General features: G+C 43.3%; 1 protein-coding gene across 1 annotated transcript; it reads right to left on the bottom strand.

The window, feature by feature from the left end:
- Nucleotides 1-810: 810 nt before the first annotated feature.
- Nucleotides 811-2,486, bottom strand: LOC135324258 (uncharacterized). Its single transcript, XM_064500140.1, has one exon. The coding sequence runs from the start codon at nt 2,258-2,260 to the stop codon at nt 938-940; it is 1,323 nt and encodes a 440-aa protein (XP_064356210.1). The 5' UTR covers nt 2,261-2,486; the 3' UTR covers nt 811-937.
- Nucleotides 2,487-16,426: the final 13,940 nt, after the last annotated feature.

Raw genomic sequence — 16,426 nt, 5'->3', positions numbered from 1 at the left:
AAAGGAAGCGTGCAAAAAACCATAGCACAGGGCCACCCACGCCTGGAAGAAGCTTCTGGAACCCAGCAGCGCGGCTCCATTGGGCGACACAGGACGGCACGGGGGGTGTGCCGGAGGGGACACAGTCCTGCTTTCTGATTGGCCCTGACATGGCAACGGCGGGGGTGTGGCCTGGAGACTACTGGAGACCTCGAGAAGCCCCTAGACCGTTTCTGGAAGGTTCCAGGAGTTCCATGGACTGCCCATGACAGCTAATTTGCATGAGAACGGAGGAGGCACCCTCCCAGGGGTGGGGCAAGAGCCTATAAGAACCGCAGACTCTCAGACGCAGGCATGTGTCCCCTGTGGAGAATAGCGGTGGCTGTTTTCCAGCCTGCGGTATGCAAGGGTGACTGTATCTTTCACTCCTTTCCTTTGTTTCTTCTTATAAACATTTCAATAGAACCCATTGCTGACCATTTACACTTTCCAGGTTCAGGTTGCCTCCAAGTTAATGTTGTTTCTAAGTTCATGTTAATGAATAAAGCAGGTAACTGATCGTTTGGTGTCCTTTCACCTTAATTTGGCCCAAGGGCATCACAAATCCTGGCTTTTTAGGACTCTGGGTTGTAACATCCCTAATAATGAAAGTTACCCCTCCTCCTTTCCCCCCAACTCAGTCACTTCTCAGATGTTGTAAAGTGTCGCCTTTAAATGCGACAATCTCCCGTCCGTCTGAGACGGCACGGAGGCTCCTCCTGCCTCCGGGCCAATGAGCACTGACACCAATATGAGGATGCTACAAATGGCATTTATTGTACGTATGCATTCGCTTATATACCTACAAGCATACTGCTATCTCTGCGTCATATCCTTCCTCTTTCCGTGCCATCGCGAGATCTTCCGATCGCCGTTCCCTACATCTCCCCCTCCCCATGCTTTGGCTATGCTATTTGCTTTAAATTGCCGTGTCGCGGGTTAAGCGTTCATAATGTGGGTGTGGGCGGGACCACCCCTTTTCTAGCAGTTGTCTTACCAAGCATCTAAACACTAGTCTACATGCTAATATGCCTAGCACGAGCATCAGCAGCAGGCGCAACCCTTCTATTAGTAACTGCCTGGCCCATGGTCCTAGCCCAAGCCAATTACCAAACCAACTATCTAGCGGGTTAGTCATTACGATAATTTTTTGCGTGTGCTCCTTTAGCCATTCTAACTCACTGTGTATTGACCGGCTGTGCTCCGTCAGATTAAAGCAGCACATGCCTTCCACATCTTTACACCCATGACCCTGGGCTAACAGCAGAAAGTCTATGGCTGCTCTATTCTGCAGGACAGCATGTCGTAAGCTATCCATATCTTGTGCCATTTCATACAGTACTTTGGTTGTTACGTTGCTCTGCTTCACCGCCCAACAAGCTAGCTTTCCCAAGGATGCCAAGGCGTGCGCTGTACCAATCTGCGGGATGATTGATGCTCCGATTCGAGACGCCGCTCCCCAGATCTCAACCTTATCATCACACTCGGGACCCAAGCTCGTCAGACTGCGGCGCCTTCGACTCGTTTGATTTGCCATGGTTATCACAGCCGTTAGATTGGGCGCAAAGATAGTTAAGCTACCTAAGTAACAAGGCCCCCCTACAGCACGTCTTGGGATCCCGGGCCACGCCCGGTCCCGACATATCAGGAACATTCCATCAGGGAGGGCCCTAGCCGTCTCATTTACCCAATGGGTCGGCCCTCTTCCTTTTGTTTCCGCCCCCAAAGAGCCGTTACAGTATGATTTTGCGGTATAATCAAACCCCGGTGTGCTTGAGGACACATTGGTCCACCCGGTCCAGTTAAGGTTTCTATAGACATTTATCCCTTGTTGATTATTCCCAAAGTGCACGCATGCCGCACCGGTGTAGTTAATTGGTGCTACCGAACCGAGAAGGTCAAGCTCTTGCGGGTCCCAGGGCAATGATGCATTCAGCGTGTTCAAGCAGTTACTAATATTGCTTGTGTTTGTGCAATGCTCTCTCAGCTTTGGTAGGTCTACGGTCAAATTCAATGGGACCCCTATTAAGCATTTCTTAAAAGGCTGCCCCGCACCCACCAGCGTCAGGCAAAATTGCTTATTTCCTGTCCGGTTTGCCCAGGTGAGCCATAGGTTGTTACTACCCCATTTCGCTAACGTTGGTTCGCCTTTCACCCCTTGGAGTCCCAATCCCAGCATCACTACGAGGAGAGCTACTTGCATCGCTACGAGGAGAGCTACTTGGGTTGCTCCCCCTGCCATCTTCTCGGGTTTTCTGGTTACGCGTTCTTCTTGTGGTTTCACGCGCCTTTTCTCATCTGTTCTTCTTCTCCTGTCTGCTGTCTTTGCTGCTAGGAGGGATCATCGGCCATTCAGGGTGGTCCTCCCCTGCAATAAAGCTCAGACATTCATTAATTCACCTGACTCTCTGCTTCCTATCTTGTCCTTGCCCTGAGGTCTGGGCGCACCCACTTCGCAGGGACCCATCTTACCACTTCCCCCTGCCTGACCACTGCATACCCTTGTCCTTGGGTTACCAGCTGCCACCCCTCTTCCCATTACCCTTTTTCCGGGATTCGGACCTTTACGTCTGGTCCCTCGTGCATCGCTCGGACCACCCAATGCTTTTCCGCTGGCGTCTTGTTCTCCTCCCCCCTGGTGAACTGGTTCAGACCAAATAAGGCCCGCATAATTATTTCTGATTGTTTGTGCGCGGGGATCCTTTGTGTATATCCTTCCCCCTCCCCAAGAATCTCGATCCTTTGCTTTAAAGTGCGGTTTGCTCGCTCGACGATGGCCTGACCTGTGCTATTATAGGCAATCCCGTGCACTAGCTTCATTCCCCACCGTACGGCCCATTCTTTTGTGCTTTGCGCTGTGAAACACGTGCCGTTGTCTGTTTTAATGGTTTCTGGGGCACCCAGCCAGGCCACTGCCGTGTGCCAATGCAACTGTGCTGCCCGCGCTGTGACTCGTTTATGTTGGGTCGCCACGATGATACCGCTGTGTGTGTCCACTGTGACAGCCAGCCAGGGCCGTGGTCGAAGTCGCTGGCACATTGTGAAATCCGTTTGCCATATTTGGTTTCCTTTCAGCCCCCTGGGGTTGATGCCGGCACCCCACAGGGGTTTTTTTTGGCAATATGGGCAAGTCGCAACCACTTCACGAGCCGTGGTGAGGGGGGTGTTGCAGCTTTTTGCCAGTGCTTTTGCACCAACATGGAGAAGGTCGTGCACCTGCCTTGCTTCTGCGACTGTCCACACACCTTTGGCCGCTTGATCGGCTTTATTGTTGCCCTCTTGGTACACTCCTTGGATTGCCTCATGACTCCGAACATGAATAACGGAGGCAGTGGCCCGCCGCTGTTGTAGGGCTTCTTCTAGCATTAGTGCAATGGGCGACCCGGCCCATCCGGGATACGACATGTTGTGTAACAATTTAAAGACGAACATGGAGTCTGTCACTACATTCAAATGCTCTTCTGGCCACATTTGCAATGCCTGCGCCACAGCTCGGGCCTCTAGATGCTGTACGCTACTGTCCGGCTCGCTGATCTTCACTCGGTGCCATTGGGCCTTTTGATCTTGCCACACAACGACCGCTGCCCTGGTCACCGATGACGCGTCGGTGAACACTGTGCGCCCTGGTGCAGGTCGCTGTAGCACTCGGGCTTTCAGATGGGGCCGAAGGACGGAGAGGTGTGTATACATCTCCAGCACAGGCGATAATCTGATTGTTCCTGGGAATCCTTCTAAAGCTATTGCTATACTATCTTGTTTCTGGACCACGCTGTCCCATTGACTCCTTTTTACCGGCAGGTAAATGGACTCAGGCTCCTTCGCGAAGTGCCGAACGGTGGAGGTTCGTCCCTTCTGTATCATCTGTGCCAACGCTGTTACGATTGTGACGTATGCCGTACTTATTTGGTTCGACACTATCCACCATACGACTTCCGGACGCTCCGGCGCCCCTTGTCCTAGAACGCCTATGGCTCCTGTTCTTGTAACTCCCACGTACAGATTGATAGGTCTGGCCGGGTCGTATCTCGTTACTCCGCCCCTTGCCATGAGATCTTCTATTTTTCGGAGGGCTTCTAATGCGTTCGGCGTCATCTGCCTCGGTTCCCATGGTTTGTGGCCCTTGAGTAACTCGAACAGTGGCTCCATCCACTCCTTGGGAATACCTATCAGCCCTCGCAGCCATTGGAGAGCTCCAACCAATTGCTGTACATCATGCAGCGTCCGTATCTCTCTATTGAGCTTTATCGGCTGTGGGACCACAGCTCTGGGGAGGATGGTGGTTCCCAGATAGTCGACAGATTCTCCCCTTTGCGTCTTCACTTTCTGGACGTACAACCCCGCTTCATTTAGGCAGTTAATTACTGCCTGTTCTGCCTGATCGGTTTCTTGCTGGGTCTCTGCGGCTATTAGGAGGTCGTCCATGTAATGGATGATAAGCGCGCGCGGGAGCTGCGCTCTTACCGGCTGCAATACCTTAGCTACTGCCGCCTGACAAATCGTAGGTGAATTTTTCATGCCCTGCGGGAGGACTGTCCATTGATATCGCGCTGCTGGCTCCTGCAGATTCTCTGAGGGCAGTGTGAAGGCAAATCGAGCTTTGTCCTGAGGGGCTAATGGTATAGAGAAAAAGCAATCTTGGATATCCATCACCACCACTGGCCAATTCTTTGGTATTGCTGATGGTAGTGGCAACCCCGGCTGGAGGGCACCCATCGCTTCCATCTGCTGATTTACCGCTCGTAGGTCGTGCAGTAATCGAAATTTAGACTTGTCCTTTTTGTGTATCACAAATATAGGAGTGTTCCAGGGACTGTGGCTTTCCTCCAGGTGTCCCTGCTCTAGTTCTCTACTTATATTTGTCGGGCAGCCGCCAATTTGTCCCCTGTCAATGGCCACTGCTCTACCCACACAGGCTCATTGGAGCACCATGTCAGCGGGACAGCGAAATAAGCCCCGAGGAGGTAGGCAGTGGCCCTTACCCTAAATTTGTCAGGTGAAAGCCGCTTTGCGATAAGGCATCTCACCCTAACAATGGTTCCCCTATGGCAGTTATGTACGGCCGCACACGGATGATCTGAGCAGGCCTATCCGGGTCCTCCAATACAATTGTGATATCGGTTTCAGAAATCATAGCCTCCGCCCTGCCTCCCACTCCATCTAACGAGCTTGCCACTTTTGCTGGCCAACTCGATGGCCACAACCACGAGGGCACCCATTCCACTGCCCCCCCCCCCCCCGGGGGCAACTCGTACTGGGAAGGCCCCTATTGGCGCACGAAACTTGAGGCCACTCAGGGCACATTCCGTCGCTATCAGTTTCCAGTCCGTTAGGGGAATTTCTTTTCCCCCTCCCGCTTGGGCGGAACCTGCTGCCTCTAATAGCCCTCTTTGTTTAGCTGCTGCCTCTAATAGCCCTCTTTGTTTAGCTACTTCCTCTTCCAGAGCTGTAAGCAGCATAAACATCTGCTCCATATCTCTTGTGGCTTTCTTCCCCTTTTTTCCTTCCGCATCTGACTGCGGCGGGGAGCTCCGCCCTAGTTGCTGCATTTTCGTCGTTATTCCTTCTAAGGAGTCAGAGTCTGTGCCTGAGTCTTCAGTCTCCTCCTTCCGCAATGCTGGTCGACGCCCACTCCTCTCTCGGCCAGCGCCATCTTTCCCCGGGCGCGGCACCCTCAGTCTCTCCCCTGCTTTTTCCCTTTCTTCGTCTTCCCACTGTACCCGAATCATGGCTCCCGGCAGCCAGTCTCGGGGATCATCCACTATAAGCGGTCTTTCCTTTTCTTCTGCCTCTTTCACATTCACCTTGCTTTCTTTTCCTCTACCCGCCACTGGCTTTCTCATATCTCGGTCTCCACAAAGGTCTCCTGGTTCTCCGCCTTCCATCGCCCTCATCTCTTTCCACAGGTACCGCGGCGGTGGCGGAGAAGAGGGCATTATTGGGTAAGCCTCTGGAGTTTCTGCCTCCCCCTCTCCCCGCTCTGGTTCTCGATAAACCGCCTCCTCCTTTATGTCTGTTTCCACACTCTCCGTTCTCACTTCATCCCCTACTATCGTCTCTCCCTCTATCACCTCCGTTCGCTCCTCTGCATTCGCTGCTGTCTGTGTCGCCATTTCCGCGGACATGTGCAGCGCCGCGCGAGCAGCCTGCCAGGTCTCACGCTCCTCCCTAGTCCTTTGTAAAATGATCGTTATGTCTCCCCATGTCTTAAGCTCTGCGGCCTTCTTCGTGGCCATAGCTCTCTGAGCGAGCGCTCGAGTGCATTTCTCCCAGTTAGAAGGGGAAAAAATATCCCCTGGTCTAACTATCGCTCCGTCTTTCAGGAGCCGCCCGATGCAGTTCTTGACTGCACCCGCTCTCATGGAGAGCCCCCATTCCCGGGCACCCACGCGTACAACCTTAACTACCGCGTCCATGATCCGGATCCTCTCGACCGCCTGCGGTCCGCCGTCTCAGCTATCACGTCGGGGTCACCACTTGTCGCCTTTAAATGCGACAATCTCCCGTCCGTCTGAGACAGCACGGAGGCTCCTCCTGCCTCCGGGCCAATGAGCACTGACACCAATATGAGGATGCTACAAATGGCGTTTATTGGACGTATGCATTCGCTTATATACCTACAAGCATACTGCTATCTCTGCGTCATATCCTTCCTCTTTCCATGCCATCGCGAGATCTTCCGATCGCCGTTCCCTACAGTAAAGACAAATTTTATCATCAGTATGGCACTCCTACATGATGCTATCCCACCTTCTTTCAGAGGGAATTAGGTTTCATCTCACAAAGTGCTACAAAAAAATAGAGATTACATTTGACACATCCCGTTTTCAGAAACCTGTAAATTGGAACGTGGAACTCCATATGCTACCTTTGATATTTGGAAGAGCAGTTCCCTAGTCCAGGAGTAATCTGGAGACCATATGAAGAAGCAAAGGCTAAAAATGGTGGATTTGTCTCTTTTGAAGTTTCCTGCTTATACTGTTCCTCTTTGAATAATACAGAGTCAGAGAATGGATGATTTTAATGGTATGGGCATGTGTGAAGTGCGAAAGTTTGTTTCAAATCATTACACTTTCTCAGAGAAAAATCAATTCTCTCACATATTAACAATGTAATTCCCAAACGATCCACATTCATCACAACATACCAAGACATTTGTTACTATGTTCATTAATTACAGCGTCTTTAGGCCAGAATCTTTAGGTTCCTTCTTCCATTGTGTTCACTTGCCAGAGGTGGCAAAAATCACCTCTGTCTAGTCTCTTGTGATTAAAGCCTCGCTTAAGAATGGAGCCTTCAGAAACTCTTGAGATTTTGAGGTGTTTTTGCATTCTGTGGTCTGACTCCATGGGGTACCTTCAAAAGTTTCAGCAGTTAAGAAAAAAAGAAAAGAAAAGAAAAAGAAAAGCAGGTGAGGGAGAGAGAAAAAAAAACATCTAAGGAAGAATATAGTCTAACACACCCATCTCATCAGAATATGTAACATAGTGTAGAGTGGTCCTAACTTAGACAGAAGTTAAAGTAAGTATCCTTTAGAAAAACATCTCACAGCAAAATATATTCCCTGTGGGTCTCCACCAGCTCTCCTCCACTAACTCAACTTCTTAAGGTCTCTAGTCAGGTCAGCATTTAAACAGTCTGGTTCATTACATTTTGCAAATGGTCCATTATTTAGACAGCTCTTTTCCTTCTGCACTTTTGCGAGTATAAATACTTCTTACCCATGTTCTTTTGCTGAAATATAAACTAACAGACCCTATGAATTTAGATCTAAATTTAGTGAGCAGACGGTGATATATCAGTTAAGCCCTGATGAGCCTATTGAAATGAGCAGGAAGATTCATATTCAGTGAGTCTCTTCAGTGAGAATTGGATCAAGGCCTTGTTTAACCAATGCTTAAAGCATTCACTGAGTTATAAGTTCCAGTTGCAATATTGTATCCGCAATATTGATGGTAGTAAACCAGACAGGCAGAGCTGAGTTAGGGCCAAAATGAACTATTGGTGCATTCATCTGTTAAGATCAAAGAAGTAACAAAAGAATGCAACAAAGGGAGTAACACAGAGAAAGATCCTGTCACTGTATGCAGTTTCTTATATCAGCTAGTCAAATCTGATTGTGTGAGTTTTTGGTTCTTTCTCCCTGGTATCCTTAAAATAAAATGAAAATTTTGATGGTAACATAAAAATGTATTATGACGAAGGCTATAATAATCATTTACTTAAAAATAAAGTCAACATTGCTATAGCACTTAGGGTAGAATTCATCATACTTCATGCTATTTCCAAAAATAAATGTTTTTGTTTTTCTATAGCAGAAATGTTTTCTATATTTCTATGATTGTTTTCTATAGTCTATAGTTAGGGGTAGACACTTTTAGATCTCTCTGATTCATCCCTTGGAGGTATTTTCCTACTGTCTGACTAACATGTTCTAGATACTGTCCTTTCAGATAACCAAAGTTATTCACAGTAGCAGAACTGAGTCTGGTCAGTAATTTACATCTCTAGGTATTTGATTGTCCAGCTTACTGATAAACTGTATTTCAGCATTTATCTCACACTTAAATAGCTGAAGTAAATAGATCACTACAGGAGATAGACAGCAGCTAAAATGAGACCTGTTATTAGCTGAATTTTCAAAACAGTTAAAAAGAACAGGAGAGGTGTTTATAGAAGCAGTGTCTTGATGGAATACAGTCCTACTGGTCATAGAGAATTTTTGTGGAAGGGCTGAAAGGAAGTCAGAAAGGCTCAAGATGAGCAGAAAGTAAAAGAAACAGAAAAAAAAAAAAAAGACAGTCCTGTCTAATGGGTTTGAAAAATAAAGCAGGAAACTTTGAATTGGTGTTATCAAGCAAAAATACGGATTTGTTAAAAGATGGGTAGGAGATGTTTGTGTTAGTTAAATGTAAGTAGTGTTATTCTGGAATGCATTCTGGTTCGAGTCTGAAAATATGGGATGTGCATAAAGAAATTTTGATTGGATCTGGAAAGAGGTTTTCTGACAAAGCACTTTCTTTACTTTAGGAAAGGAAAAGAACAACAGTTTGCTAAAAACATGTATTAAATCTGAGATGGATTTTTCTGGCTGAAATCAGCATAGATTTCTGTGATTTACAACAGAGACTTGAAGTAGGGTTTTTGTAGATCTTAAGAAAGACTTTCAGCTTCATCCCATCCCATCCTCTCTGAGTTTTTTGCCTGCTGAATAGCTTTCACTTTTAATAAAATAACTATTTAAAGCAAAGTGATTCAACTCCAAAAGAAGGTGCTGATTGTACATGTTGGTGATTTGAAAGGAGGAAGCCCAAGACTGCTGTTTGAACTTGATCTGGTTTTATGAGAATGCATGCTTGAGCATCCTTATAGTCTTGCCCATGCATTACAGACTGTTCTTTAATGAGAAACGGCAAAATCATGATAGCAGAAGAAGAACAAAGGAAAGAATGAAGCTGTATTTTGAGAGCGAGGCCATTCTGCTGGAAGGAAGCAGACACGTATTGGATAGAAAGAACAGACAATCTACATCTGACAAATCCCATAGATCCCAGTTTCAACTGGCAACAAGTTCCAGAACCAATTTCTTCCCATTCCTGGCTGAGTTCCCTCGGTAAGTAGGCCGCAGTATCATTTTCCAGCTTCCACACCCTTATCAGAAATCAAAACCAAAAGAAATTAAACACAGGTTTTTCACTTCCTGAATAATGATTCATTACAAATGAATCATGCAGCAGACTCTTCCCGTTGTTCTTAAATGATTGACTGAGGTGCTCGACAATCCAGGGGTCAGTAGTCTTTGAAACTCCATGTTAGCAAAGTGGCCTCATACATCTTTGATACAAATGCCCAAGCCTGGAAAAGAAATAAAACTTCAGATGTGGCCTTCTTTCTTTACTGATTCTTACTGTCTGGCAGAGGTTTTTCATGCTCAGCATGTCAGCTGTCTTTTATTTGGTTCCTAACACTTTCTGATTTGTACGTAGGAACTGTAACCCCCCAGCTTGTTAAGTTAGTTCAGTAGTTAAATTGTATTTCCAGGAACTGGCCAGATGATTCTAAGTTACGAGATACTTTAATACCTTTTTGGACCTAATCTTCAACATCAAATAAGATAGTCAAGTGTAAAGTTTTGATGCCTCACAAGCCCATTTGATTTGGTAATCAGAACATAGAAATAAAACTTACTCTAAGAAACTAAAAACTAACTAAAACCATAACTGAAAAAAACCCTCTTCTTGCAGCCACTGTAGACTCAATTAGGCAAACATGACTCAACAGGATCAATTGGTAAGTACCAGGAGCCTGTGATGCGCAAGAGTACAGAGCATATAATCTAGTAATTCTTCTGATCTTAAATTCTTAAAATCTATCGAATTTAGGAGATAGCATGTCTTCTATTTGGATTAGGATCATAATGTGCTACATAGACAAGAGATCTTATGGTTCAGGTAGTCCCACTGCTTTCATTGGAACTACTAATGAGGTAAGATAGTGATAAAGGAAATAAAGGGTCCAAAATATGAAGTCCAAGATGCAACAATATTTGGGCTTTCAGATTCTGCTTAGAACTTTCCTACCCTCAGATTGATTTCCTGAAATCAAATCAATGGGAGATTTCAAACCTAAATGGGAGTCAGAACTCCTAATCCACCTTTGGGTCTGGGCCTGAACTGCCCCATTATGGGCATTTGAATATATTTTATGTCAACATGATCATAGTGAATCCCAGTCTCTAGCTCATAAGCATAAAATGTCTAATTCTGACTTTTTTTATGGCGTTTGATTTCTGACTGTAAACATTACCTCCTGTTCAACAAGCTCCAGTGTAATTTTCCATTTTGTTTCATTGAATTAAGGAAGAAAGGAAACTGTCTTGTGAGTCTTTTACTTTATAGACAGCTGGTCATTTCATTAACACTTTTCATATTCTTGTTTGCCATGATGACTGACTATAGTAAAAAGATTTTCTTCCCATTAACATATGATGGAGCAGCACTTTTTTTCCCAGGGATGTATTGATCGGGTGAGGAGTACATTTATTAAAATGTAACCAGCATCAACTTGCTGGCTCATGCGAATGGTGCACACTTTAACCAATTAAATAGTCATGAAGAAGAAAAAATCAATATGTCTTGGATCTTTCTACTCTGGACTTTGCCAGCAAAATGGCCTATAGATTTACAAAGTGAATAAACAAATGAACATAAATCTCATTATTTTGATTTTTAATTATGCATTGGGTCAGAAGAGAACCTTCACAATTATCTGGAGCAAGATTAACATTGGTCAGATAAATCTAATTCCATGATTAATAAATTACTATGTTAAGGAAATTTAATTTATATAAATCAGAATCAATTTCTTTCATTGTAGTTTAAGAAGATACTACAGTACTTCATCTGCCTGTGTTTTGCCTTTCTTTTATATGCAAAATAATGAATAGTAATTCATGAACCTAACAGCTTACTTGTTCAAAAGTTATTTTTAGTATTAATTGTATCCATTTTTGGAAGTCCAACTTCAGAATGTTATGAGAAAATGCATATTCAGACATAATAAGCAACCATGTGACTGAAGTCAGGCCACATTATCATGTTTAAGGGTGGCATCCCCAAAAGTCCTTCTATACTCTTTTCTTTCCTGCATTCTCCACTTCTTTCTATGTCACTGTAATTTTTTACAGTACTTGAAATGTTATTAAGGCACTGTATCTCAGGTATGACTAATAAAAAAAATCATTTTCATAAAAGTGTTTTTAGCCAGAAGAATGGTATAGAAGACCTGAGTATATGAATAAGTTAAAGGACAATATCTATAATAATAATACGTGATGTATGGATAGATTTTTAATGCTACTTCATGGTTTGGGAAAATTTTAACTCATTGTTTTCAAGAGCATGGGGTTAGCAGTACTACACACCTAAATCACTAGTCACTTCTGAAAACTTAACGCTATTTGAGTTATAAAAAATAAATTATTCACAAGTAATCAATACAGCGTAGTTGGGGAACCACTTAGTTGTGTGATACTCTCCATAAATCCTTCTCTTTTATAAAGCTCTATTACATTGTTTCACTGGTTAAAGGGTAATTTGGCAGCTACATTAAGGGAAAGCTGTAGTTTAGATAGTAAATCAGTTTACACTATAAAGCTCTGGGTGCAATTGCTCATAACTTTTTTGAAGCACTTGATGAAATGAGGAGTGATACTCACAGTGATTCCAAAAGACAGGGTGTTAAAGCCCCTGGACATCATGGCACCCCAATGACCCCCTCATTATGAACTAGCAAACTCCAGGGACTTAGCAGTGTATAAGTGTGTGTTAAGGACAGCTGGTGTCCAGGGCTAAGGTAAATGGAAGGTTTCCTTAGGAATTGGAAAATAAATAAAAACAAAAAACAGCTTAACTCTGTTAGCCACACCTTTCAGAAAGATAGGTAGATAGGTGAGGGATGTAAATCAGTGCTTGCACTATGCTATGGACAACTGCAGGCCATCCTCTTAGGCACTGATGAGTGTGTGCTGTAGGTCTCCCCTTCCGTGTAATTCCTAGAAGAGAAGCTGTAGCAGTCACCAGTTGCAGAACTCTGGAGATCATCCAGCTGGTCATCACAGCTCCGGAAAGAAGCCAGTAAGTGGATAAAAACAGGTTTATTATCCAAGAGGATATGCTGTCATTTAAAGCTTCCAGTAGCTGGCTTCAGTTTTGATTTTGTTTTTTTTTCCTTGACAGATTCTCACCACTCAAAGCACAAGCTGTACTAACTACAATGAAATATTAGTGTGTTATTTATATTGCCAGATACACCAATTTGAAATTTACCCTTGAGCTTTTGTCAAAGTCACACCTATGCTATGGCATATATGTATATTTTATCAGGGGTTCAAAAAGAGATGTTTGGAACTAAGGGGATCATTTGGAAATTCTGGATGGGAGATTCAACCAGCTGCATTCATACAGGCACCTGCTTTGTGCAAAAGGCAGTTCTTATGCAGACAAGTTAGTTGTCTAGCAACCTATCCATTTAGTCTCCAAGCATGGTTATGAACCCATAGGGACACATGTGAAGGACAATAGGCTTTAAAAGGCAAGCTTTCCCATGAACTGACTCTAACTTATTGCAAGCAATTCAAGGACTACAGATCTGTGTACAGATATTTGTTACTAGGCTTTACCACTAGGTATACCACTACAATTAGTTTAACCTCTTTAATAAACATTTTGTAGAAAATATTTGCAAGGCAATGATGTCCTGCATTTAGACATTTAGCATACATTCAGTAGCAAAATAATGTTTATTTTTTCTTCATTTTACAATCTCCAATATGACTTTTCTTCAAATAACTGGGAATAGTTTCAGAAGGTTCAGTGAGTATCGCATTAAAACCCCAAAAAGATTGTTGTTTTGCTACTGTTTCTACTTTTTCTATTATCAGAATTATTGAAAACATAAAACTTTAAGAATGGAGACAACAACAAAAAATCATTTGAGAAGCTGTCTCTGTGAGTCTTAAAATGAATCAGCTTGCTTTCCAAGAGGTAAACAGCCTCAAAGATCCTGTAACTACGAAAGATACTAAAAATGAAAACAAAGCTGAAAATAAAGTCATTAAAATGAAAGAAAAAAATGAGAGGGACAACGAGTCTTTAGGTAAAGAGAAAATAATGTACAGAATGAGGATCTTATCTGACTTAAACAGATGATAAATAGAAATCTGCTCACTGTGCGCAAAGCTATTGCATGGACTTGCATTAGGGACAAATACATAATGCTAATGGGGGGTGGGGGCAGGAGAAATAGCTGAATGAAGAAGGATTTTCAGTTGTGCTTTTACACTGAAAGTGTTGAAAAATGAAACGTTGCTGAGTGTAACCCTGTGCATAGCTGTATTAATAGGTACTGCACTCTCTTTCATAACATCAAATTACGTTAGGATTAACCCCATCTAAGTTAGTAGAACTACTCTGAGTTTATATGAAAATTAGACACCAGACATCAGGATTCAAGTGCCGTCTGTAAGAACATCAGCCTTAGGAGCCGAAACAGAGACGTGCAGGGCTCCCAACGACCTGGAGGTCAGACAGAGGAGAAAGCTTCTCGGCTTCTTTCCTCCCTTAAACAGTGACAGAGGAAGAAAACAAGGCTGACCTGGGCACTGCACAGATTGCAGGCGCAAATACGCCCTCCCTTTTTGTTGTTGTTCTGTTCTTTGTTGTTTCGTTTTATGCTAGTTTGTACTTCAGCATCTGAAAGCAAGCGTGGGATTGCATGTTTAATTTTGCTGATTCTCGCAAGAACAGCACTGAACAGTCACTACATTCACGTATGTGGAAAGATTCTCATTTTCTAAGATAGTAACTTGAGAATGTTTTGGCTGGACTGCAGATGATCCTGCGGTGCTGGAAGGAGCTTGCATCAAATCCACAGCTACTTTCAAAGTAGCTGAATATTAGCCTGAATCCTATTCCATGATTTATAAACAGGCTAAACCAAGGTTTCACATCCTGAGAAGTGCTTGGGAATTTCATACCCCAGGGAAGATTCAAACAATGCATCCTGTGCCCATTTCCAGCTAGAAGAAGACATAGTTATCTCAATTTCTCCATGTGTACAAAAAAAAAAAAAAAAAAAAAAAAAGGCAAAAAAAGGGGGGGGGGGGACTGTTTTGTAACAATGCAATTCTGTTGTTCTTGGTTGGGTGAAAATAAAAATTCTTTCCTGTACTTTATTTTCTCTGCTTGAGAAAAGAAATCATCAGGATAATCAAGGAGGTATGGGAAAATTTAACCTGTTATCTTATTATAATGTGTGTAAAATGTAAGTTATTCACTGTACAGATTGTTGCAATCAGTCCTATCTGAGCCTGAGTAGTTTATCTTCCTCACAAATTTGTAGAAAGCCATTTACCTCAAACCTTAAGCAGTATGTGCATTTTCCAGAGCAGAAGCAAGTAGCTGTGCTCTGTGAGGTCTCCAGAGCAGCACAGAGAACACTGTTCTTTTTACTAAATCTAGCAGACACTATTTACTCCCCTTCAAAAAGTGTCCTGAGATGTACAAACAAGAAATGCATCAAAAATGCTAAAGATTCTAGTTATTGTTCTGTTATGCATTAATATTATCAAGTATTTATCCTTCCTCTTGATTGGAGAGTTGGCAAATCTTCTGATCTTCCCTGTTTCTATAAAGGATTAAATCATGAGAGTTTTGCTGAGTTTCAGGAAGGCAAAAAAAAAGACAGGAATGTGATGAAAATTATAGCTTATAGCCATTTAAACTTAATGAGTCACTTGCCATCAATACATAAAGTGGCTCGGATATTTGGGGGGTGAGCAGGCTGCTATTAATCTTGCCCATTGCCTTTAATGCGTGATAGAGCACTAACTGGTATGCAGTAAACAGAAACAATTAAGTAAATTTGCTGGAAAATGCTCTGGAAGGTAACACCCTCCTCCACTTGACTATAACAGCCTTTCCACCATGATCAATTAAGCACTGTTAATAAAATAGGATACTCAGCCAGAAATATATTTTTAACCTTGTTCTCTGAATGAAACAATTCCGAAGTCATCATCTCCCTCTTCCACATTCAGATATTATATTAAGAAGTTATCAGATTTAAAGAGAGGAGTTTGTTTAGCCTGAGTAAACAAGGACCTAGGAACGGCAGAACAGGATACATGACCAAGGATATTTGAAAGGTGAAGCAAAAAGAGAAATGCTTCAGGGTGGTTCAGGGGAGTATAATTAAGAATAAGGGGATTAAATTGAGCAAGGGAAAAAGCAAAAGCCCTGTTGCTTGAGCCATTTAAAATAAGATTTGACAAAGCATTAGAGAATAATCAGTAGACACAAAACCCACTCTGTAGGCATCTGGAAGATACTAACGAAGGTGGAATAAAACATTTTTTACGCCTCTACTTCTCTTGTCTTTCCTTCTCTGTTTTTCTCCACTTTCTTTTCTTTCACTTGTTCACTATTTATTCCTCTTACATGCACCTTTATTTTGTTTCTCAGTTAACATCCCTTTTCCTCTGCATTCAAAAGACACTAGAAAGGCTCCTGTTGACTTCAGTGGCTTTGGAATGGGGCTCTTTCAGCCTGTCTCCAGGTTAAGGGAATTAATTTGAGAGGAGAGATTAGAAGAAGTAAATCTGAGCTAAGTGTCCCTGACAGAAGGACATGCCAGACCAGGGAACTTTTAATGGGACAATCACTAAGGTTAAAAAGTATTACTAGGGTTCAACCTAAGTAATGGACTAAAATAAGAATTTTGGCTGAATACCAGAGAAGTCTTTTATGACAGTGATATGTTTCGCCTTGTTCAACAATCATCCCAAGGGCAAAGATGGAATATCTAAATATTTTAAAACAGTTAGAAAAATACACTGGCATATATTCATTAC

Source organism: Dromaius novaehollandiae, chromosome W, assembly GCF_036370855.1.
Source record: "Dromaius novaehollandiae isolate bDroNov1 chromosome W, bDroNov1.hap1, whole genome shotgun sequence".
In the NCBI taxonomy this organism is placed as follows: domain Eukaryota; kingdom Metazoa; phylum Chordata; class Aves; order Casuariiformes; family Dromaiidae; genus Dromaius; species Dromaius novaehollandiae.
The sequence above is the reverse complement of the archived record's forward strand: the minus strand, read 5'-3'. Positions and strand labels throughout refer to the sequence as shown.